This window comes from Aquarana catesbeiana, linkage group LG02 (assembly GCF_042186555.1).
Source record: "Aquarana catesbeiana isolate 2022-GZ linkage group LG02, ASM4218655v1, whole genome shotgun sequence".
In the NCBI taxonomy this organism is placed as follows: Eukaryota; Metazoa; Chordata; class Amphibia; order Anura; family Ranidae; genus Aquarana; species Aquarana catesbeiana.
In genome coordinates, this window is record NC_133325.1 from 105,320,757 (window position 1) to 105,344,113 (window position 23,357).

Below are 23,357 nucleotides of genomic sequence, written 5' to 3' on the forward strand. Positions count from 1 at the left end.
TTCTGACTGCTTAGTACAATCTTGCAGGGAGTCAGGGGACCTATTAGATGTATCGAGCAATGAATATAGCTATAAAAAAAAAAAAAAAAAAAAATCAAACTGTAACTGAAAATCTGGTGCCAAGTCACGATTGCATTTAACGTCAGTGATTTTATTCTTTCAACAAAAGGATATTGTGTACGTATTTCACTCTGAGTGAGTGATGATAACTCAGGGAGAGTTAAGCAATTTTAAGGCCCCTTAGGCAGAAGCACATCCAGCGTCTGCTGCATAGCTCCTGGGCTGCTCTGAGCTCCCAGTGCTCTTCCTTTGAGAAGATCAATTTGTTTGAATGCAGCATATTGAGCTGTTGGCTCAATGAAGCTCATTTTCATCAGGGAACACTCGGCAACCATCAAAAATGCAAAGCCCCTTTTTTAACCTTTATATTAACGGGGCCTTGGCATAGACCCTATGGAAGAATGAGAAGAAGTGATAAGACCCATACAGCTGTGTTGTCAGACTCTCTGAACATACTGTACCTGCAGAAATGTTCACGGCTTACTCTGTGTGCCATCACTCTGGTGACTTAAGCATGTGCAGACCAGCAATGACCAGCAACAAAATCAGAAGACACAGTATGGCAGGTACTACAAAATCTAGACTTTTGGGACCCCTGAAGACAACTCTAGAGCTGGCAAGGTTGAAAATCCCATCATCACGGATTAGCTTTGCAGCTGATCTGGTACTTGTGGTTCCACAGATCAGCATCAATGCTATTCTGTCGATTGTACAGCCTCAAACAACCTAGGCTGCTTTGTCACTTGAAGTTCTACAAGCATATGAGCTGGCCTTATCTCCTTGCTACACAGGACTGGAAGCTATAAGCATCAGCACTCACCTGCTGTTTATTATTGCTTGCTTTATGGCCAGTTCCTGTCCTGTCTTCCAATATACTTCTATTTAAACTGTGCTCAGAATACCATCCAGTTCCTGAGTAACAGGTTGTGTTCCTGGCCACTGACTGATGTTACAGTGTTGCCAAGTGACCCCGAGTTCCAGTTTGTAGTTCCTGTGTCCCAGCACATTCCCGTGACCCCGAGTTTCAGTTTGTAGTTCCTGTGCCCCAGCACATTCCCCTGACCCCAAGTTTCAGTTTGTAGTTCCCGTGTCCCAGCACATTCCCCTGACCCCGAGTTCCAGTTTGTAGTTCCCGGTGTCCCAGCACATTCCCCTGACCCCGAGTTCCAGTTTGTAGTTCCCGTGTCCCAGCACATTCCCCTGACCCCAAGTTCCAGTTTGTAGTTCCCGTGTCCCAGCACATTCCCCTGACCCCGAGTTCCAGTTTGCAGTTGCCGAGTCCCAGCACATTCCCCTGACCCCGAGTTCCAGTTTGCAGTTCCCGAGTCCCAGCACATTCCTGTGACCCCCAAGTTCCAATTTGTAGTTCCTGTAACCCAACACATTCCTGTGACCTCAGTGATCCTGCACCTCTGTGTCTCGAAAGATTCTGTCAGATTCTGCTATGCGCTCACTCCTGTGTTACCAGCACACCCCAGTGCAGGAACAGACCCTCACCCCTATATTCCTGTGATGCTAGCATTTCAGTGCTCCAGTTGTGTACAATTTTGTCCAATTCTGTACATTCCTGTGACCCCACTGTCTCTAGTAACCCATGCACTCAGTGCCTTCAGTGACCCCAGTATCTTCAAATCCAGTGTCTTCAAGATCTGGTATCCCAGAGTTCTTCCCTTCAGTTATCTACCTTGGCCATGTATCTCACCACAATTTTCTGCTGCCTGCCCTGACCTTTGGCCTGTCTCCGTCTCTGAAATTGCTAAGAGATTTGGAACTTTCCTATCCTCTCCCTGATCAGCGGCCATCTTGCACAGGTGTGAGCCCTCAAAAAAGCAGAACAGAGCAATAGTGCAGAGTCTAACGAGTCACCTGATACTCACCAGTGCACCTCGCAAGGTGTGGTGGGACTTTGTTATGGGAAGGCTCCCAGGTTGCATCCTGGGAGCCTTCCCATAGCAAAATCCATCACCCCCTGCGACGTGCACTGGTGAATATCAGGAAGCTCATTTGTGGCCCAGCTCTTTTTAGGGCTCACACTTCTTCCAATCATGCAGCTCCCATACAATAAGTTAGCCATTGGTATGAAATATTACTGCTACCTTCTGTGGAGAGGATTGACAGTTCATATAATTTAATGAATGTCTGAAGTGGCAGGGCAGCTTTCTGCAACATTCACAATGCAGCTAATGCAAGTGAGCAGAACATAGCAGGAATGAGACTCCAGCACATATGAATCTGGTTGCATTTTTATATGAGCAAGGATGTCAGGCTGCTGTAGTAGATGTGCAGGATGACACTTACATGAATTAAGTACTGAACTACACATTCACCCGTCACCAGTAGTAAAAGTCTAGGTCAGCAGACCCTACGATTTCACACAAGGTTGAAAATGTTTGCCCTATACAAGCAATTTGGCAGGAATACATACAAACCAGGCTGTGTGGGGCTTCACAGAACTATCCAGATCTCCTTTCTGATATCAGGGGTAGAAGAAGCACTGTGCATCACATCCACACATGAATTTGGAACTTAGAGGAACACACCATGAGGAAGCCTAGTGCTAAATATACTGCATGAAAATACACAAAACCTTAACGACATACCTGTAACATTAGAGCATGTGGTGAATGCACAAATATAGAAGCATTTTCCTTTGGTGATGATTCAAGGCAGAGCTGGGCATCGGTGGCTTTTGCGTTGTATGTGAACGCTATACTGCTTGCAAGTTTCCCATCATACAGGACCTGCTTGTGGTGTTCAGCCAGATGAATATCACTCTCAGACTTAAACTTGAAGGTACTCTAAGGAAATACAAAGCAAAATACATAAGAATTTGAGGTAATAAGTTATCAATACACAGACAGTTTAAAAGTTCAAATTTCTGTATTCTTTGGATAGTAGGAAATGGTTAGAGGATGTCAATTTTTTGCTTTCTGTCTCCCCATTGGAGAGATTTACATTAACCTCCTTTCCTTAGACATAATAGGAATTGAGAGAAAAGATCCCTAAAGTGAGGGAAACACTCTATAAAGTTGAAAGTTCCTCAAGATGAAGCCACATGTGAGGTAGTGAAACTAGTAGAGTTGGGGCCTGGTGGTGGAATCTTGTTGCAACTGAGTGAGACCTTTCTGATGTATTATCAATGCTTTTAATACTTTTTAATAAATGTGAGTTGTATATTAGCTGGGGTGGAGAGGTTCATGTTTGATCCCTCGGATACTGCACTATTGGAGGCACTTTCTATTTTTTCCATGTATTTCTGAAACTACCAGCAGCTAATGTGGATTACACTGGATTCAAGACTGAAGTAGTACATTGGAAGGAACCCATATCAGATATAGATCATTACTTGTTTTCTTGAGAGTCCAACAGAGGTTACCAAGGACCAGTGAGGATTTCCTGAAGGAAGGGTGCAAGGTGTGTTTGACCCCTAGCACTGTCTTGTAAGGAGGTGAGCGAGCATTGCATGTGGTGGCGGGATCACTATGCAGATGGAGGTTGTTTGAAGCAAAAAAATACTTCACATCTCTCCACATGTCAGCGGAAGAAATTATCACTTTATATATTAATATTGGACTTTTGTTTGAACACTTTTATTGCTAGTTTGGATTTGTTTTATTTTTGTGTGCTTGTATACCTATGCAGCGCTGTCTCATTTACACTTTATATCCTCTACAACAGTTGTCACCGCAACAAAAGGGTGCCTTATGGAAAGATTTAGCCTCTATTCTTTTTTTGGTGACAACACAAAACATTTTGGCTTTTCCCTCACTTTTGATCTTGGTGACAATAGCCATCAGCAGGGCTGCCATTAGAAATCATGGGGCCCCGTACAGCCTACCTGACAGGGCCTGTCTCCATCTGCCTGTGTACCTGCAGCAGCAGGCTGGAGAGGAAAGCTGGAAACGCTGCAAGGAGGGGGGAGGGGGGCTGGACTCACACGGGGAATATGATGTGGCAGGACGGGAGGACAATTAAGAGTGACTTTTTTTTTAGAGTCACTTTTTTAAACACACTGCTATTATTTTGAACACCACTATATAGGATTATTTTCTGGGGTTTTGGTGATATTTTTTAAATCTTTAAAAAGCCTTGTGTAAGCGAAATGTAAACCACGGTAAAGACTACAGCGGGTTACCTTTATGGATATAAATGGTTAATTCCTAAGTACTTGCTTTTTTATTGTGTGCACAGCCTGCATGCCTTGTCATTAATCTGGGCTCACATCCCATTGGCCTCGCTGCCAGCAAGTGATACACTAAGACTATTATAGTAGGAGAACAAAAAGGTACAGAAGGATAATTCCTGTTCGGAAAATGAGCAATGGAGAAGCAACAAACTAGAAGAGAACTACTCTAGGATCAGGCTGTGTGCACCCAGTTGTTTTCTAACTTTATTACCCTTTAAGCAAACACTAGATAGAAATGCCAGTTTGTCAGACCACCTACTCATACATTCATAACCAGTACACATTCATTCCTGGCACTGGATCACTGACAGGCTAGATCACATTGTTTTTATTAGTAAACCCATAAATTATTTAAAATTACGTAGAAATGTAATAAAAAAAAAACAAAAGTAGTAGCTATATGGCGCCACTAGCACCTATGCGTCTTTATATAGGAGGTGTGACATTTAAAAGTGAAAGTGAAACTTGTTTTGAAAAAAAAACAACATGCCTACACTTAACTGCTCTGTGTAATGGTTTTGCACAGAGCAGCTACGATCCTCTTCTTCTGGGGTCCCCTGCTGGCGCTCCAGGCCCCTCCTCTTTATTGGGTGCCGCTGCTGTGTCCATTGACACAGACAGCGGGAATCGGCCCCGCGCCCCCTCCCCTCCGGCTCCTATGTCACCCGATTTGAGTGACAGCACCATGAGCCAATGGCTCCCGCTGCTATCCATCTGTCCGACAAAGCGGTGGGAGCCGCTGCACTCATGCATATCCCTTGATCGGATGGGCTCAGGTACTGAAAAGGGGGGGTCTGGGGGAAGCTGCAGCACAGAAGGTTTTTCACATTAATACATAGCATTGCTTGAGGCCTAATTCACACCTATGCAGGATGCAGTTTGCATACTCCAGATGCATTTTGTGTTTTTCAATACACGTTTTTGATCAATCGAAGTCTATGGAACCAAAAATCTGAAAAAAGTCCCTGGCCCTTTTCACAAAATGCACAGATGTGAACTACATCCATAGGAAACCATGTTAAATGGACTGTAGTGTGTTTCTGCAAAACTGAAAGTGCACAAAAAAATGCATAGGTGTGAACTAGGCCTTAGAACCATTTTAATTCCCGGAATGCCTGCTGTGTAGCACTATGATGGCGAGTTACACAGCCTTTTGCACTAAAGGGTGTTCTAACTAGCATTCGCCTGGATCACAGACCAGTTGACTAAGGCTCCATGCACACTAGCGTTTTTTTTTAAGCTAAAAAAAAAAAAATCACTGGATGAAAAATGCTGGTAATAGCTTTTTGTAGTAGCGTTTTAGCAGCATTTAAGTGCGTTTAGGAGCATTAGCATTTTATTGGCATTTTTGCAATAAAAAGAAAAAAAAAAAAGCTCAAAAAACACTTTTAGTATCATTTAGGAGCGTTTCTGCTGGAAAAACGCTCCAGGAAACACTACAATTTTTTTATTTTTTTTTCTGCTCCTAGACGTTGAAGCTCAAAAAATGCTAATAGCCTAAAGTAGTGTGCATGGACACATAGGATAACACTATTTTGGTTCTAGGTGCAGAACAAAAAGCTAACAGCTTCTAGGAGCTTAAAAAAACGCTAGTGTGCATCAGTCTTTATGGAGTGGTAGAAGAAAAGACATGTACTGTATGTGTGTTGCACTGTTGGCGGAAAATGAGTTACAGGAATCTGAAGCAGCGGATGAACATCACATTTTGCATGAAAATTGGCAAAAGTGGGAATGAAACTTTAGCTCTGTTACAACAGGATTAGGGTGAACATTCTGTGAAGAAATCAGGCGTCTTTGTTTCACAAAAGGTTTAAGTTTTTCCAAAATATTACAAAGGAGTCATGAACTGGAAGCAATAGTACAATACAAGGGTACAAATGAAAAATCAGAGCAAGGCTTGCATTGTATAAAACGCGGTACATGGGCCAAGAACATCAGGATGAAATATGCAGGACAGTGATGAAGCTAGGATGAGATACATGTACAGGTCTAGTGCAATGAACCATCTAGAAAAAGGAATGCTCTTCGCTAACTGTATAAAGTGCCTTGTTGAATGGCGGAAAAAAAAGAAAAAAGGAGGGAAGGTCCCTCAGCTCCTGCAACCACCAAAACAAGAGGGGTGGGATGGGTTAGGAAGGGATAGATGCACCCATCACCATGGACAGGGCTATAGAGAAATTAGGAAAAAATAAAAAATAAAAAAAGAGTGGAAATTGAGCCTGCCAGGAAAAGGAGGAAAAAGAAAGAAGGGGAGCGCACGAAGAGGGGACGATCGTGGGCAATTCATAAAGAGAGCAATTTACAATCTATATTCGTCTAAGTGTTAAAATTAATCCAAGGAGATCAATCCAAATTTTACTGCATGCAAAGATATTTGTCTGCAAAAACAATAGCTACAAAATTCAAATTTATAACACTAACTCCTTTGGCATTCTGCCTGACAGTGTTTATACAGTTAAATGAACAGAAGCCATTGCATGAAAACTGTTTACACATGCATAACCATGAGTATTAACAAATACCAATGGCTTTAATGAAGAGCGTGCATCACATGGCTCATTAACTGCACTTAGGACATTCCACCGACTAACTGACAAAGAGCTAAATAAAGCATGCTGCCACGTTATTCTCACTGCAAACCCAAGATCGCTTCAAAGTTCTCTTTTGTATAAAGAGGTAATATTTTTAACGGTATCTATGAAATATTGCCAAAGATGACTGACAGCAAACTGTTTCACGGCAGCCATGTCAAATTGTCCGAGCATGAACGGATAAGAGAGTTCCATAAAGCGAGCTGTCATTTCCATCTGACATGCTTCTATAAAATGTTGCAGACAGATGACAGCTACATGAAGACAACGAGCCAGACAATGAAAGTGTTTAGAACATGAGTTCATTGACTTGCAATGTGTTTGTCAGGATTTTACATGGAGGAGGGGGTTATTGCTCATTTTAGCTGTACATTATCTCTAGAAAATGCAGTGTATTTAAAATATGACATTATCTGTTCATTAGCCACATTTTCAGTGACATCCTGCTTCAGTCCTTAATTCACTTGATTAACAGAATAGTTGCATTTACAGAGTCATAGAATATTGATAATAGACACAGTCTGTGTTGTCCACCTGGAAAACCAGATAATATTTCACTGGGGCAACTTTCTTCATGTATTCCGAATAGACCTCTAGCAAACAAGGGTGTTAGCCACGTCATTTTTCTGTTTTTTTCTTTTTTCTTAAGTATCCCTAGAACAGTCATTGTCAACTGGGGTTCTGGGGAATCCTAGGGTTCCTCCAAGAGTTGGTAGGGGTTCCTTGACCTGTGGCTGATTGGTCTCCCATTTGATTATGCCAGTACAGTTCCAGGACCAAATGCTGCAAGGTCAGCAGCATGATACAAATTATTATTTTTAGCTGCCTGTCGATGTGGGTGGCATTCTGACCAATAAAGGTTACCGAAGACCTTTATAAAATAATTTTAGGGGTTCCGCTGGGATAAGATGGTTGAGACGGCCCTAGAGAATTAAAGTATTTAAATGTAAAACTTTCCTTGGAATAAATAAATAAAGCAACGCCTTTCAACATTTTTCTGGGTACTTGAAAAAAGTATGTAAACCCAGGAAGCTCTGATATGCAAATACTGTCCACAAACCAAGGCTCACCTCCAAAAAATCTTCTCCAATGTGATGGGCAGCTTCAACAAAAAGTGAGGCACAGGAGGGAGAGGACTAGCCACCAACCTCTCTCTCCAAATTTGATATTTGCACATTAGAGAAAATGAAAGGTACGCTCAAGCACCTGGAGGTGCCTACTTTTGACATTTGGCAAAAAAGACATAGTAAAGACCCAGATTTCACCAGTGGGTGGCGCTGCAGGAGAGTTCTGTAAACACAGATCTTTGTACTGAGAAAACCCATAACCTGCGAGAAGGGGATTTTTGTCTTATTACATCATTGAGTCTCAGAAGTCTGAATAGGAAAAGTTAATTTTCTGCATCATCCTTTAAGTACAAGTCCACCCAAAACGGGTGACTGGCAAATTCTGGGGGGGGGGGGGGGGGGGGGGAATATGTAAACTTCATTACCAGTTAAACTTTTCAAATTTGTGAGGAGCATGCAGAGAAGACCTCTGTAAAACCTGTATCCCACTATTCTGATTGAAGCCATTACATGTGCTTGGCATAAGCTAAAGCCTCTTGGATTCTCTAGGATTAGATCTATACAGCACTGGATTCTCTTGGACCAAGTCCATACAGAGATGCAAGCATGGACACAGCATGGTTTATCATGAAGGTAAACAGGGGTTGAGCAAGGATCTCCCAAGTAAAATCTAGCAAGCCAGAGAAGTATAAAAAAGGAATGTGATAAAACCCTTTAACATCCACACAAATCTGATCTATAAGTCTCAGATGGTTTAAATAAAAAAAAAAAAAATAATAAAAATGAATCGGAGACAGAAGCTACAGTCAGCTAGTTCATTGGGAAAGACTTGAAAATGAGCAAGCCACTCTCTACTTATAAGTGGAAAAACTATGAAGCCGTTGTAATGAAGCGATCTTCAACTTTATTTTTCCAGGCTGTGATCTCTGTTCACTTGGTAATAGGTCATTAGTTTTCAGCATTGCATTTTTCCTTCTCCCAGAATAGGGACAAGCTATATTTAGCAAGAAATAAAAAGACATCAAACATTTTAAATCTCTTTCCCTACTCTTTTGCCAAGTGAACCAAGAATGTCATATTTAATCATGTTAAGAATTTCGTTCCATTGGTTTTGCTGGCAGATTCATTCGGCATTTGGTACTTTCAACCAAACAAGTACATTTAATGAACTGTGCAGTTGCTACAGGATTTCATATGCATTGATCTGAAGGGCTGTGTGACCCAGGTTAGCTCATTAAAGCTACAAATAATTTAAATACTGCATACTGTAGTTTTTTTTTTTTTTTGCCCTTTAAATGAAAAGTGGGTGCCAGCTTTAAGAGCCCACAGTATCTTAATAAAACAATCAACTAGAGAGGCATCATAGCACTGCTACTTAGATTTGTCAAGCACACTACAGGCAATCCCCGAGTTACAAACATCCGACTTACATTATATAACAAAAAAAAGAAGAAAACCGGGCTAGGATTGATGTAAATTATATAAAAAACAAAACAAAAATATAACACATAAAAAAAAATTTGTGAAAGCAGCAGCTTGATGTGGGATAAACACAATAGATAGAATAAGAAAAAAGAAAGAAGCTGCGCTAAAAGTCCCAATAAAAAAAAAAATATTTCAAATTAATAAACCATATTAGTAGTGCATATTAAAGAAAATTAATCCTCTTCATAATGCACCACAGTGACTTCAAACTAGAGAAAAGTGCCCAATCACCGTAATAAAGACCTGCTCACCAGATGGCAAGCACAAAAGGCGTGTGGCTATAACCCAACCACAGCCTTGAGCTTGCAATTGATGACCAGATCGGAAACCCTGACGTCACGTATGACGAAATGCATCTGGAGTAGGGTACGTACTGACGTCACCACACCTTTTCACTAGGAAAACAGGCTTCCGATTGTATCTGCCGGCCGGCACTGTTTTTTATCATGCGAGTTTTCAAGCTATTTAATACGGTCACAGGGGGAGATCCACACCCATCCCGCTTGCTTGTCAGGGTTTCCGATCTGGTCATTAATTGTAAGCTCAAGGCCGTGGCTGGGTTATAGCCAAACATCCTTTGTGCTTGCCATCTAGTAAGCAGGTCTTTAATATGGTAATTGGTCACTTTTCTCTAGTTTGAAGTCACTGTGGTGCCATTATGAAGAGGATTCATTTTCTTTAATATGGACTACTAATATGGTTTATTAATTTTAAATATATTTTTTTGATGGGACTTTTAGCACAGCTTCTTTCTTTTTTCTTATCCGACTTACATACAACTCATACTTCCAAACGAAGGAGGCTGTATTAACCATCCAACATTAGTACAGCGATCTCCCCCGTTGGGTTGTTGTGTCTGACAGGGGGATGCCCCCTGTCACTGGGGGAGAGCGCTTATCGGGAGTCGGTTGACTACTGTTTTTCCAGCATGCACGTCTGATATAAACACGGGCTGAATGTCGGCCAATTTTATGAACAGCCAAATGTCTCCCAACATTTGGCCCTGTGTACCCCGCTTAAGTGTGGAGGAGATAAAGTGGGCCATTCCCTCCTACACAACTGCAAGTTTTTTGCTCCTTATCCCATATGGGCATGATTTATATGGGTTTATAAGGGGCCACAGAAGATTTCAACAGAGAATTACGATCACTTCTTGTGCCAGAGACATGACAGCAAGTGAGAGGAATGTCTGAGGGAAAATCCCAACATTGTTTGCATGTTGTCCCAGTTAGCCAATTCTTTAAACTGTTCTCAATTAAAGTTAGGTAGAATTCACCACTGAGGCAGACCGCAACAATCCCATAACCTTCCTTATTCCATAAAAAAAAAAGGTTGGGTTAAGTTTTTTTTTTTTTTTAAATCAGTGGCTAGTAGGTTAATTGGATCATGTCTAAATTGTCCCTAGTATGTATGAATGTGAGTTAGGGACCTTAGATTGTAAGCTCCTTGAGGGAAGGGACTGATGTGAATGTACAAATGTATATGTAAAGCGCTGCGTAAATTGACGGCGCTATAAAAGTACCTAAAATAAATAAAAATAAATAACATATTTAGTGGGTATGTTCAGGTACCTGAATGCACTTTCTAATATGCAGATCTTCCATGCATCCAATAAAAGTGGGACGCTCTAAAGGGAAAACAGTGACCATTTTCTGCAATTGCTATCTCTTTCCATTTCCTCCAAACTCCCTTCATTCACTATGGGTTGGTAAAACTGTTAATATTTATGCAGGAATGTGGATAAGAATAAGATGGATGAGAGCCAGCAGCTATGGTGGATGCTCCATATGCCTATTAATGTTCCCCTCTGTTCTTCGGTCTAGGTGTTTTCTGCAAGCAGGAAACCTTTCCAGAATGGCTCAGTACACCTGGTCTAGTCCCTATGAACCTGCTTTCCTAGGGGAAACACTGGTATGTGGTACCGCGCCCCCCCCATGCTCTTGTCGTGCCTCTTAGCCTTTGATTTAGGCATGATCAGGGAATCCCAAGTATTTATGTCTGTACTTTAAAAATAAACATACTGTATATACTTTGATAACATGGGATGTGAAATATCTTAATATGGAATTCCAGTCCAAATTAAAAATCTACCCTTTATTTATACGAAAAATATAGTAAACATTTACGTATATTAAGCACTATTCGAATTGCTATAATTCAGCAACCTTCCTGCCTTTTACCAATAATGGGTGCCTTGTGCAACCTAATGTGGCTGTACACAGGCACTTCCAGGTACCATTGTCGGTCCTAGTTCAAGCAGTCACATCCAAGTCCCACCCAGCCTTGCCGCATCCAGACATCAAGGGCTCTCGTGAATGAGAGTGTAAAAAAAAAAGAGAAAACCAATGGCGGTATAAGAAATAATACAAAATAAATATTTTACACAATATGGCAGAAGGGCGGTTTCTTATATGCAGCTGTGCAGGGCTCAGGTGAAAGGAGCTGGATGCCAGGAGAGCTGTCAGCATAGCCTGAAGTGCTCTGGAGTGTCAGCACAAATCACAGTTCACTATGACCATTGCTGTACCTTATGATTCAGGGGACCAATCCAAGTGAAGAAAGTAACCAGCTGTAAGGTTTATGCTGAGTGCAGAGAAAATTGCCCCAAGCAGGCTGTAGGCTCTGGAGAAGGGGGAGGAAGTGGAGCAGCCTATCACATCCTGCATGCTGTGCAGAATATTACTAATGGATTGAAGAAATCCACAGGCTGGATATAGTGAGGGAAAAAAAATATTTGATCAACGTGCTGATTTTGTATGTTTGCCCACTGAAAAAGAAATGATCAGTCTATAATTTTAATGGTAGGTTTATTTTAATAGTGAGAGACAGAACAACAAAAATATCCAGAAAAACACATTTCAAAAACGTTATAAAAAAGTTATAAATTGATTAGTATTTGATCCCCTATCAATCAGGAAGATTTCTGGCTCCCAGGTGTCTTCTATACAGGTAACGGGCTGAGATAAGGAGCACTCTCAAAGGGAGTGCTCTTAATCTCAGCTTGTTACCTGTATAAAAGACAACTGTCCACAGAAGCAATCAATCAGATTCCAATCTCTCCACCATGGCCAAGACCAAAGAGCTGTCCAAGGATGTCAGGGACAAGATTGTAGATCTACACAAGGCTGGAATGGGCTACAAGATCTTCGCCAAGCAGCTTGGTGAGAGGGTGACAACAGTTGGTGCGATTTTTCGGAAATGGAAAAAATACAAAATAACTGTCAATTGCCCTTAGTCTGGGGCTCCATGCAAGATCTCACCTCGTGGAGTTTCAATGATCATGAGAATGGTAAAGGAATCAGCCCAGAACTACACGGGAGAATCTTGTTAATGATCTCAAGGCAGCTGAGACCATAGTCACCAAGAAAACAATTGGTAAAACACTACGCCATGAGGGACTGAAATCCTGCAGCGCCCGCAAGGTCCCCCTGCCCTTAAAAGCACATGTACAGGCCCGCCTGAAGTTTGCTAATGAACATCTGAATGATTCACAGGAGAACTGGGTGAAAGTGCTGTGGTCAAATGAGACCAAAATCTTTGGCATCAACTTAACTCGCCGTGTTTGGAGGAGGAATGCTGCCCATCCCCATGAGGTGGAAACATTATGCTTTGGGGGTGTTTTTCTGCTAAGGGGAACAGGACAACTTTACTGCATCAAAAGGGACAATGGACGGGGGGGGGGATGTACCCTCAAATCTTGAGTGAGAACCTCCTTCCCTCAGCCAAGGCATTGAAAATGGGTCTTGGATGTGATTGGCCTAGCCAGTCTCCAGACCTTAATCCCATAGAAAATATGTGGAGGGAGCTGAAGGTTCGAGTTACCAAACGTCAGCCTCAAAACCTTAATGAATTGGAGAGGATCTGCAAAGAAGAGTGGAATGTGTGCAAACCTGGTGGCCAACTAAAAATAATGTCTGACCTCTGTGATTGCCAACAAGGGTTTTGCCACTAAGTCATGTTTTGTGAAGGGGTCAAATAATTATTTCACTCATTAAAATGCAAATCAATTTATAACTTTTTTGAAATGCGTTTTTCAGGATATTTTTGTTGTTATTCTGTCTCACTGTTAAAATAAACCTACCATTAAAATTATAGACTGATCATTTCTTTGTCAGGGGGCAAACGTACAAAATCAGTAGGGGATCAAATACTTTTTTCCCCTCACTTACATCCCTCACTTACATGCACTTCCAGCCCTATGATAATAGAAAACCCCTTTAACGTGCCCAGAGGTAAAATATTGTTATGAACTGGACACTATCCGCTGCCCAATGATAACAAGAACTGGTAATAGACCCTTGTTGGGGATAAAACACGTCAAATAAAACAGAGAGATTACTGCAGTAAACACACACCTGATGGCAGAACAGCCAACATATTTTTGCATCCCTTCATATCATAATCCAGAAATAGGAAACTATGACTATAAACACTGTGCTAGGTAACGTTTACATAGGGTGAACATTTACAAGCAAATGCATTTATTTAGCATGCAATAAACACAGAAAAACAGAGGGAGATCAGACAACACACGAAAACACACTCTGCAGGGTATGGTAACATGCTGTCAAAATCTGCTTTCCAATGCCAACTAGGTAAAAATTCCTAACAGGTGTTTCAACATTTATAGGATAGCAAGATCATCTATGATAATCTGATATAGGGCTCTGCAGGGGGTATAAGACAAGCCAAACAAAACACATTTTACACAGCAAGATTGCTAAATAATAAAAACATACAATAAAAAAAACACATAAAAAGGAACCACTCCTTCCATTCTTTCAACAGTGGTAATAAGGACTGGATAGAAAACATGGCAAAGGATCATACTGGGTGTTGTAGTTCTACAGAGGCAACAGAAATGCATGTGAATGCACTTGATAGTCATTCATGAGTGGGGCTTGGTAGTGTTTACTAGTTTTGTAATGTATGCATCCTGTTTGTTGTGGGTAAAATCTGTACATTTTTTGGGGACACACCTGGTTATGTGCGCAGATATTTTAATGGTTCAAAGAATGTCAGGAAAAATGGTCGGCCCTCACGCATGTTCACTTCATCAAATCAGGCCCTCTTTGAAAAAAGTCTGGACACCCCTGGCCTAGGCTATAAGAAGATTGCCAAGACCCTGAAACTGAGCTGCAGCAAGGTTGCCAAGACCATACAGTGGTTTAAAAGGACAGGTTCCACTCAGAACAGGCCTCACCATGGTTGACCAAAGAAGTTGAGTGTACATCAGAGTATCAGCAACATATCTAAAGGTTGTCTTTGGGAAATAGACATATGAGTGCTACCAGCATTGCTGCTGAGGTTGAAGGGCTGGGGGTTCAGCCTGTCAGTGCTCAGAACATACGCCACACACTGCATCAAATTGGTCCGCGTGGCTTTCGTCCCAGAAGGAAGCCTCTTCTAAAGATGATGCACAAGAAAGCCCGCAAACATTCTGCTGAAGACAAGCAGATTAAAGACATGGATTACTGGAACTATGTCCTGTGGTCTGATGAGACCAAGATAAACTTTTTTGGTTCAGATGGTGTCAAGCGTGTGTGGTGGCAACCAGGCAAGGAGTACAAAGACAAGTGCGTCTGGCCTACAGTCAAGCATGGTGGTGGGAGATTCATGGTCTGGGGCTGCATGAGTGCTGCTGGCACTGTGGAGCAACAGTTCATTGAGGGAACCATGAATGCCAACATGTACTGTTGGCATTCATAGTTGGCATTCACGCAGAGCATGATCCCCTCCCTTTGGAGACTGGGCCGCAGGGCAGTATTCCAACATGATAACGACCCCAAACACACCTCCAAGATGACCACTGTCTTGATAAAGAAGCTGAGGGTAAAGGTGATGGACTGGCCAATAATGTCTACAGACCTAAACCCTATTGAGCATCTCTGGGGTAGCCTCAAACAGAAGGTGGAGGAGCGCAAGGTCTCTAACATCCACCAGCTCCGTGATGTCGTCATGGAGGAGTGGAAGAGGACTCCAGTGTCTATGTGTCTTAACGGAGGAGTAGAAGAGGACTCCAGTGGCAACCTGTGAAGCTCTGATGAACTCCATGCCCAAGAGGATTAAGGCAGTGCTGGAAAATAAGGGTGGCCACACAAAATATTGACACTTTGATCCCAATTTGGACATTTTCACTTAGGGGTGTACTCTTTTGTGAGACCCTATGTATGTGTGTATATATATATATTATATATATATATATACACATATACATACATATATATATATATATATATATATATACACACACAATCTATATATTGTAATATATTGTGTGTGTATATATATATATATATATATATATATATATATGATTGGTGTGTATGTGACTGCTGTGATAAAAGATTAGAGTATGTGTAGAACTTAAAATAGATGTGTAAATTTTCTTGTGAAAAAAAAAAAAAAAAAAAGATATTTGTAAATGACATTGCAAAGCGTTCCAACACTCCATTTCCCTCTTATAGCAACTCTACAAAACATGGCACTAACAGCTGTCAACACACATTTTCTGGCAGATGCATTATCCAGTGGAAATCCATTTCATTCTACATACCTATAAGAAGACCCGGCTACAACATATGTCATGCAAAGTACAACACTCTCTGATGAGTGAGGGTGAAGGGTCCACTCACATATTGCTACCACCCTTCAACACCAACCAGCAGTTCATGCAGTATCCCGTCATATGACCCCATACCATCGATGGCTCATTGCATCCCCAAAGCCCCCAATAGCCTTATTTTAAACATTTGCCCTGCAAATTCTCACAGTGTCAGCACTCACACCCCAGATATTGTCCAAACTGCTTCCACTGTGTTTTAGAATAGCATCTACATACCCCTTGGCTCACAGTGCATGCATCAAGAGACAATTATGTAACGTAAGGTAAAGTGCAACTAAACCTCATCTGTGGCCCCTGATGAAAATGCAACTGTGTAATTCTCTGTGCATGTATGGCTACTATGGGCATTTGCAGATAGTTATAGTCACTAGTTTCTTGGGAGTCCACAAATGAGTGAGTGAATTATAACTATTTTAAAGCTGGAAAAAAAATCAGCTTTGAGAACATCAGGTACACTAGTGGCACAAGCAAGAGCAACCAATTGGCAAGATTGCCAATTTGGGCATATGTTGCTGGAGAGATATTAGGGGCAGAGGGCACTGGGGATAGCATGCACACATGGTACAAATCAGACAAAGTTCTCAACTTTTTGGGATTGTAAGGGACATTTTAGTGGGAGAAGTGTTTTGTGGCAAAAAGTAGAAGTAGATTAAAGGAAGTGGGTGTGGTCAAACAGGTAAAACCTAAAGACTACTACTTAATATAGGATCAAGCAAGCCATTGGTTAGATTACCGTTAGCTATTTGATAAAATATTATTACCGTATATACTCGAGTATAAGTCGTTCCGAGTATAAGTCGAGGCCCTAATTTACCACAGAAAAATGGGAAAAACTTATTAACCCGAGTATAAGACGAGGGTGAGAAATGCACAGCTACTGTAAGTGGAAAAGAGGGTCAACAATGCCCATTTGCAGCATCACTGTGCCCATTTGCATGCCTCACTTTGCCCATTTGCAGCCATAGGTCCCCTGAACTTCAAACTCGGTAGTTAAGGGTTCCTAGATGCCCCCTAGCTGCAGCCAAAATTTGGGGTCTCTGAACCCAAAGGGTCCCGAAATGACATTGCTGCAGATGGACACAGTTGATCGAATTTGGGGCCCCGTATCTCGGGGCCACTTAGTGCTAAGAACCCCAAATTTGGTGTGCAAACCCAGTGGAACTAGCACCATAAAATTTACAAAGCTGGGGTTTCTAGCATCAAGTGGCCCCGAGATACAGGGCCCCAAATATCAGTTCAGAAAATGTCAAGCACTTTTCTGCAGCAGAGAATGACATTTTCCCAACCGGTTTTGGGGCCCCGTATCTCAGGGTCACTTGGTGCTAGGAACTTCAGCTTTGAATATGTTATGGTACCAGTTCCACTGGGTTTGCGCACCGAAAATGGGATTCCTAGCACCAAGTGGCCCTGAGATATGGGGCCCCAAAGTCGGTCCAGAAAATGTCAAGCACTTTTCTGCAGGAGAATGACATTTTCCGAACCGATTTTGGGGCCCCGTATCTCGGGGCCACTTAGTGCTAGGAACTTCAGCTTTGAATATGTTGTGGTACCAGTTCCACTGGGTTTGCGCACCGAAAATTCAAGTTAGACTTACCGGTAACTTGTTTTCCTTGAGTCTTTCAGGACAGCACTTGAGAGAGTGACTCCTCCCCTTGCCAACAGGAAACACCTCTTCCACCAAACTTTAAAAGGAGGCTCCTTTCCACACATTGTCAGTAGTAGTAGAGAACCTCCGGCCCCAAACTGGAACACATAATCGAGATATGATTAGTCACAGTATATATATGAAAAAACAATAGGGCGGGATGCTGCTGTCCTGAAAGACTCAAGGAAAACAAGTTACCGGTAAGTCTAACTTGAATTTTCCCTTATCGTCTTTCAGGACAGCACTTGAGAGGATAATAGAGACTTACCCCCCTAGGGAGGGACCACAGCCTGCAGAACCTTTCTGCCAAAAGCCTGATCACCTGCTGATAGGAGATCCAGTCTGTAATGACGGACAAACGTTAAGTAGCTTGACCACGTAGCCGCCTTACAAATCTGATCTGGGGTGGCACCAGCTCTTTCTGCCCATGTAGTGGCCTGGGCTCTTGTTGAATGAGCCCTAATTCCCAGCGGGGAAGATAAACCCATTTGAGAATAGGCTACAGAAATAGCTGTCTTAAGCCATCTAGCCAATGATGCTTTTGATGCTTGTTGGCCTTTCTTGTTTCCAGAGAAAAGAACAAATAATGAATCTGAAACTCTAAACCCTCCTGTTACTTCCAAATACTGTAATAGGATACGTCTTACGTCTAAATTGTGAAACTGCTCTTCCTTTGCACCCGAAGGGTTAGCAGAAAAGGTTGGTAGAGTAATCTCTTGAGACCTGTTACTAAAGCTTGCCACTTTTGGCAAAAACCCCGGATCTACTTTAAGGACAACTCTATCAGGAAAAACTGACAAAAAAGGCTCCTTTACTGATAGGGCGTGCAGTTCACTAATCCTTCTTGCTGAAGTAATTGCGACCAGAAAAATAGTCTTCAAAGTTAAATTCTTTAGGGATATGGCCTGTAAAGGCTCAAATGGTTCTTTTGCCAGAGCCTGCAGAACCACCGAGAGATCCCAATTTGGGAAATGCTTCACCGGTACCGGTCTCGACCTGGAAAGTGCTTTGAAAAATCTCATGATCAGAGTTTCTGAAGATAAGGATCTCTCCAGATAAACTCCCAAGGCAGCCACCTGCACCTTAAGAGTGCTGACCGCCAGATTCTTGTCTGCACCCTTTTGCAAAAATTCCAGCACTGAAACTAGGTCTTTAACCCCCCTATGTTCGGAATGACAGAAAGAAACATAGACTTTCCATACTTTGGCGTAAATATCCCTGGTTACCTTTTTCCTACTGGAAAGCAACGTAGCAGTTAAACGTTCTGAAAAGCCTTTGCTTCTCATTAATTGCTCCTCAGATACCAGGCAGTGAGCTTTAACCTGCCTACCTCTGGATGAAGCACTGGCCCCTGAATCAACAGATCCTGACTGAGCGGGAGATGCCAACATGGTTTGATTGCCAACTGCAGAATCGTGGAAAACCAAGCTCTCTTTGGCCAATATGGAGTAATCAAAATGATTGATACTCTCTCTTTCAGTATTTTCCTCAACACTAGAGGGATTAATCGAAATGGAGGAAAAGCATACCCCAGGTGAAAATCCCACGGATGTGCCAGAGCATCTATCCCCTGAGAGCAAATGTCTCTCTGAAGGGAGAAAAAATTCGGGAGCTGCGTGTTTTGTTTTGAAGCAAACAGATCTACCTGCGGAAGGCCCCAAACACTGGTGATTAATGCAAACACCTTCCTGTTCAGACTCCATTCTGATTCCTGAACTTTTTGTCGGCTCAGATAATCCGCTACTTCGTTCAATGTGCCTTTTAGATGGACTGCGGATAGAGATAGTAAGTGGTTCTCCGCCCACTCCAGAATCTCTACTGACAGTAAGTGAAGGGCCCTGCTTCTTGTGCCTCCCTGTTTGTTCAGGTAGGCTATGGCCGTGGCATTGTCCGACAAAATCTGGACATGGCAACCTATGAGGTTTTGAGAGAAGAAAGCTAATGCTAGGGCAACTGCCTTCAGCTCTCTCCAATTTGAGGATCTTTGGGCCTCGAACTGGGACCATGTTCCCTGCGCTAAGGCTTGACCCATGTGGGCCCCCCATCCCTGCAAACTGGCGTCTGTTGTGACCACTTTCCTGGTCGGAAAAGACCAAAGAAGACCTCTTTGCAGTACCACCTGACTTTTCCACCACCAAAGTGAACGTTTGACTCTGGTGGGAATCTTTACTTTTGTATCCAAACTCTCCGTCCTGTGGTTCCATGTCCTTAGAAGGAACCTCTGGAGAGTCCTGAAATGCAGCCTTGCCCATTGGATGGCTGGCATTGAAGAGGTTAATGTCCCCAGAGCCGACATAACCTTTCGGACTGAAATCAGTTGATTTGTTTGTAGTGCCGTTATTACCCTTTGGACCTTGATCTTTTTCTCTTCTGGGAGAAAAATCTTTTGCTCCACTGAATCTATCAAATAACCCAGAAACAGTACTTGCTGAGCTGGGATGAAATTTGATTTTTGAACATTCACTATCCACCCTAGTGACTCCAAATGACTGCGGGATTTGTTCAAATCCTCCTGCAACTTTTCCCTGGATGGGGCAAAAAAGAGGAGGTCGTCCAGATATGGAATTACCGCAATCCCCTGGAGTCGAAGAGGGGCGAGAGCTTCCGCCATTATCTTCGTAAAAATACGAGGAGCTGACGACAGGCCGAAGGGAAGGGCCCTGAACTGAAGATGTATAATCTCCTTGCCCATATTCACCGCAAACCTCAGGAACTTCTGGGACTGAGGTGCTACAGGAATATGAAGATAAGCATCCCTCAGATCGATTGATGCCATAAAACAATCTTTTGTCAGAATGTTTCTGACCGTGAAAATTGAGTCCATACAAAACTTTTTGTATAGGACTGACTTGTTCAGGGGTTTTAGGTTGAGGATAAGACGGAAGTTTCCGGATGGTTTTCTTATCAGAAAGATGTGTGAATAGAAACCCTGACCCTGTTCTTCTGGGGATACTGGTATCACTACCCTCTGGTGCCTCAGATCCTTTAAAAGGTTCTTCATGGCCAGAGCCTTTGTTAGATCCCTTGGTAGGTTTGTTACAAAGAATCTTTCTGGCGGGCGATCCGAAAACTCTATCCTGTAACCTTGGGACAGCATGTCCAAAATATATAGACTTTCTGTCATGCTGGCCCAAAGGGGAAGGAAACTTTGAAGCCTTCCCCCCACTGGTACGCACAAGTCATTGTGCTTTACCGGAGGCTGCAGGAGGATGGAAAAGGACATTTCCTTTGCCTTTACCCTTCTGCGATGCCCAATTTTTTCTTTTCTCCTGGGGTTTGGTTTGTTCTTGAGCCCTTTGGGAATGAAAAAACCGTTTAACTGGCTGCTTTTTCTTTTTGATGGGAAAAGACTTCTTTTTATCAGCAGTTCTATCTAAAACCGCATCTAAATCAGGTCCAAAAAGCAAGTCACCCAGGAACGGTATCCCACACAGCTTGTTTTTGGATGCCGCGTCCCCCGGCCAAGTTTTCAACCACAGAGCCCTTCTGGCTGAGTTGGCTAGGGCAGCAGATCTAGCTGTCATTTTAATTGATTCCGCTGAAGCATCCGATATAAATGCGACAGCGGCAGACAGAGTTGAAAATGAATCCAAAATTTCTTGTTTTGGTGAGTCTGCTGAGATATGGGCCTTAAGTTGCTCTAACCAGAACTCCATATTTCTGGATACCACTGTAGTTGCCATAGTAGGTTTAAGATTTCCCATGATGGATTGCCAAGCCCTCTTTAGTAGCTGGTCCATCCTTTTATCCATGGGATCTCTCAACACCCCCATGTCCTCGAATGCCAAATCTGTAGACCTCGAGACCTGGGAAAACGCGGCATCTAGTTTGGGGTTTTTGTTCCAAACCGCCGCTGGATCTTCATCAAAAGGGAAACGCCTTTTTAAGGCTTTGGGAAAGAAAGGCTTTCTCTCTGGCTCTGCCCACTCTTTCTTAATAGCTTCAGAAATAACAGAGTGTACTGGGAAATTGCGATTTTTGTGCTCGCTAAGCCCTGCATACATTTTATCATGCAGAGATAACTCCTTTCTTTCCTCCTCCAGACCCAGTGTGGTATAGATTGCTTTTAACAGGCCATCTACCTGTTCTAAAGACAATTTAAATCTTGAAGGTAAATTTTCTCCTTCCTCACCCTCATCAGAATCCTCAGATTGAGAGGGGGAATGTCCCTCTGGGGTAGGAGATGCCTCAGTCTCCATCACCGGGACTATAAGTGAGCCTTGGGAGGACTGTGAGGTAGTAGGCTGACTCAGGGATGGGTTTGCTAGGGAAGAGCGAAATGATTGAATAGTCGCATCAAGTTCCTTTTTAACTGATGCAATCAAGTCACTGCAAGCGGAAGAAGCTTCTTCTTTAACTAGCAAATCAATACAAGCTTGACATAACGTCTTCTTCCATCCTTCAGGTAGCTTGGATTTACATGAAGGACATTTTCTTTTTGCCACTGGATCAGAGCTCTTGGCCTGCCATGAGACAAAAGAAGAAACCATCCCAGTGAGACAACCTGTCCTATACCCAAGGATGCTCACCACAGGTGCACAGTAAGAGCTAACTGCTTTATGTGCCCAGACAGGCCCCTGCCACCGGGGGGGGGATAGAGAGAGAGAGAGAGACCCCACAGTACAGAGAAGACAGTATACAACTGCACCTTACCTGGGCCTTGCTGGTGCCTGTGACTGTCCCACTCGCTGCCGCCATCGATTCCATCGAGGAGCGCTTGCTGTGTTTGTGTGGCTAAACGCCGGTTCCGGACTCCAATAGCGCCAGTGCGCCGGACCAGAACCGCTAAATAAGCCCCTCTGCGATTTCCGGCGGAAATGACGCCGCACGCCTGTTCCGTGGGCGCCGCCCCCTCCGGATGCCTCACTTCCGGCGGATGGAGCCCCGCTGCCATCCCCAATATGGCGGCGGTGCAATGAACAACAGGCGGTGGACCTGAAAAAAAAAAATATAGTAAACGGCCACCGCCTGTCTTGCCGCCGCCTAGGAGCGATGCCCACGACAGTCGGACTCACCCTGAGCCCATATGAAGAGGGAGAGGGAGCCCAGCCAGCAGCACTTCACCTCGGCATGTGGAATGGGAGGAACAGCTCTCATGAGGTAAAAAGTGTTTGATGAAAAAAACCAGGAAACCTGAGAGCCCTGACTTCCCCACGAAGTGTTCCCTCCGGAGGAAACACAAAAACTGACAATGTGTGGAAAGGAGCCTCCTTTTAAAGTTTGGTGGAAGAGGTGTTTCCTGTTGGCAAGGGGAGGAGTCACTCTCTCAAGTGCTGTCCTGAAAGACGATAAGGGAAAATGGGGTTCCTAGCACCAAGTGGCACTGAGATACGGGGCCCCAAACTCGGTTCGGAAAATGAATTTTTTTGCTGCAGAAAAGTGCTTGACTCGAGTATAAGTCGAGGGGGGCACTTTCAGCACAAAAAAAGTGCTGAAAAATCTGACTTATACTCGAGTATATACGGTCATTTTTTCGTTCTCAAAATACTCAACTTAACCATTTCTGCACCACAATTCTACTTTTCACGTTACAAAAGTCTGATTGCAGGAGGGTACAACAGACAGCTGCAAGAAGTAAAAATTGTTAACATGCTCCAAGAGTCTGCCGTAATGTGAATGTAAAAGCAAATGCTTATTCCATGCATTGTTAGAGTGAACAACAACATTCTGACTACAAAGTCACAGACTGAAAAGATAA

General features: G+C 43.0%; 1 protein-coding gene across 9 annotated transcripts in view; it reads right to left on the minus strand.

Moving 5' to 3' along the window:
• Positions 1–23,357, minus strand: part of NBEA (neurobeachin) — a 919,734-nt gene that overhangs the window by 652,999 nt on the left and 243,378 nt on the right. For all 9 annotated transcript variants that reach the window (XM_073613318.1, XM_073613319.1, XM_073613325.1 and 6 more), the window contains exon 9: positions 2,661–2,858. In XM_073613318.1, the coding sequence (XP_073469419.1) occupies positions 2,661–2,858 (198 nt within the window). The remainder of the gene's footprint in view (positions 1–2,660; positions 2,859–23,357) is intronic.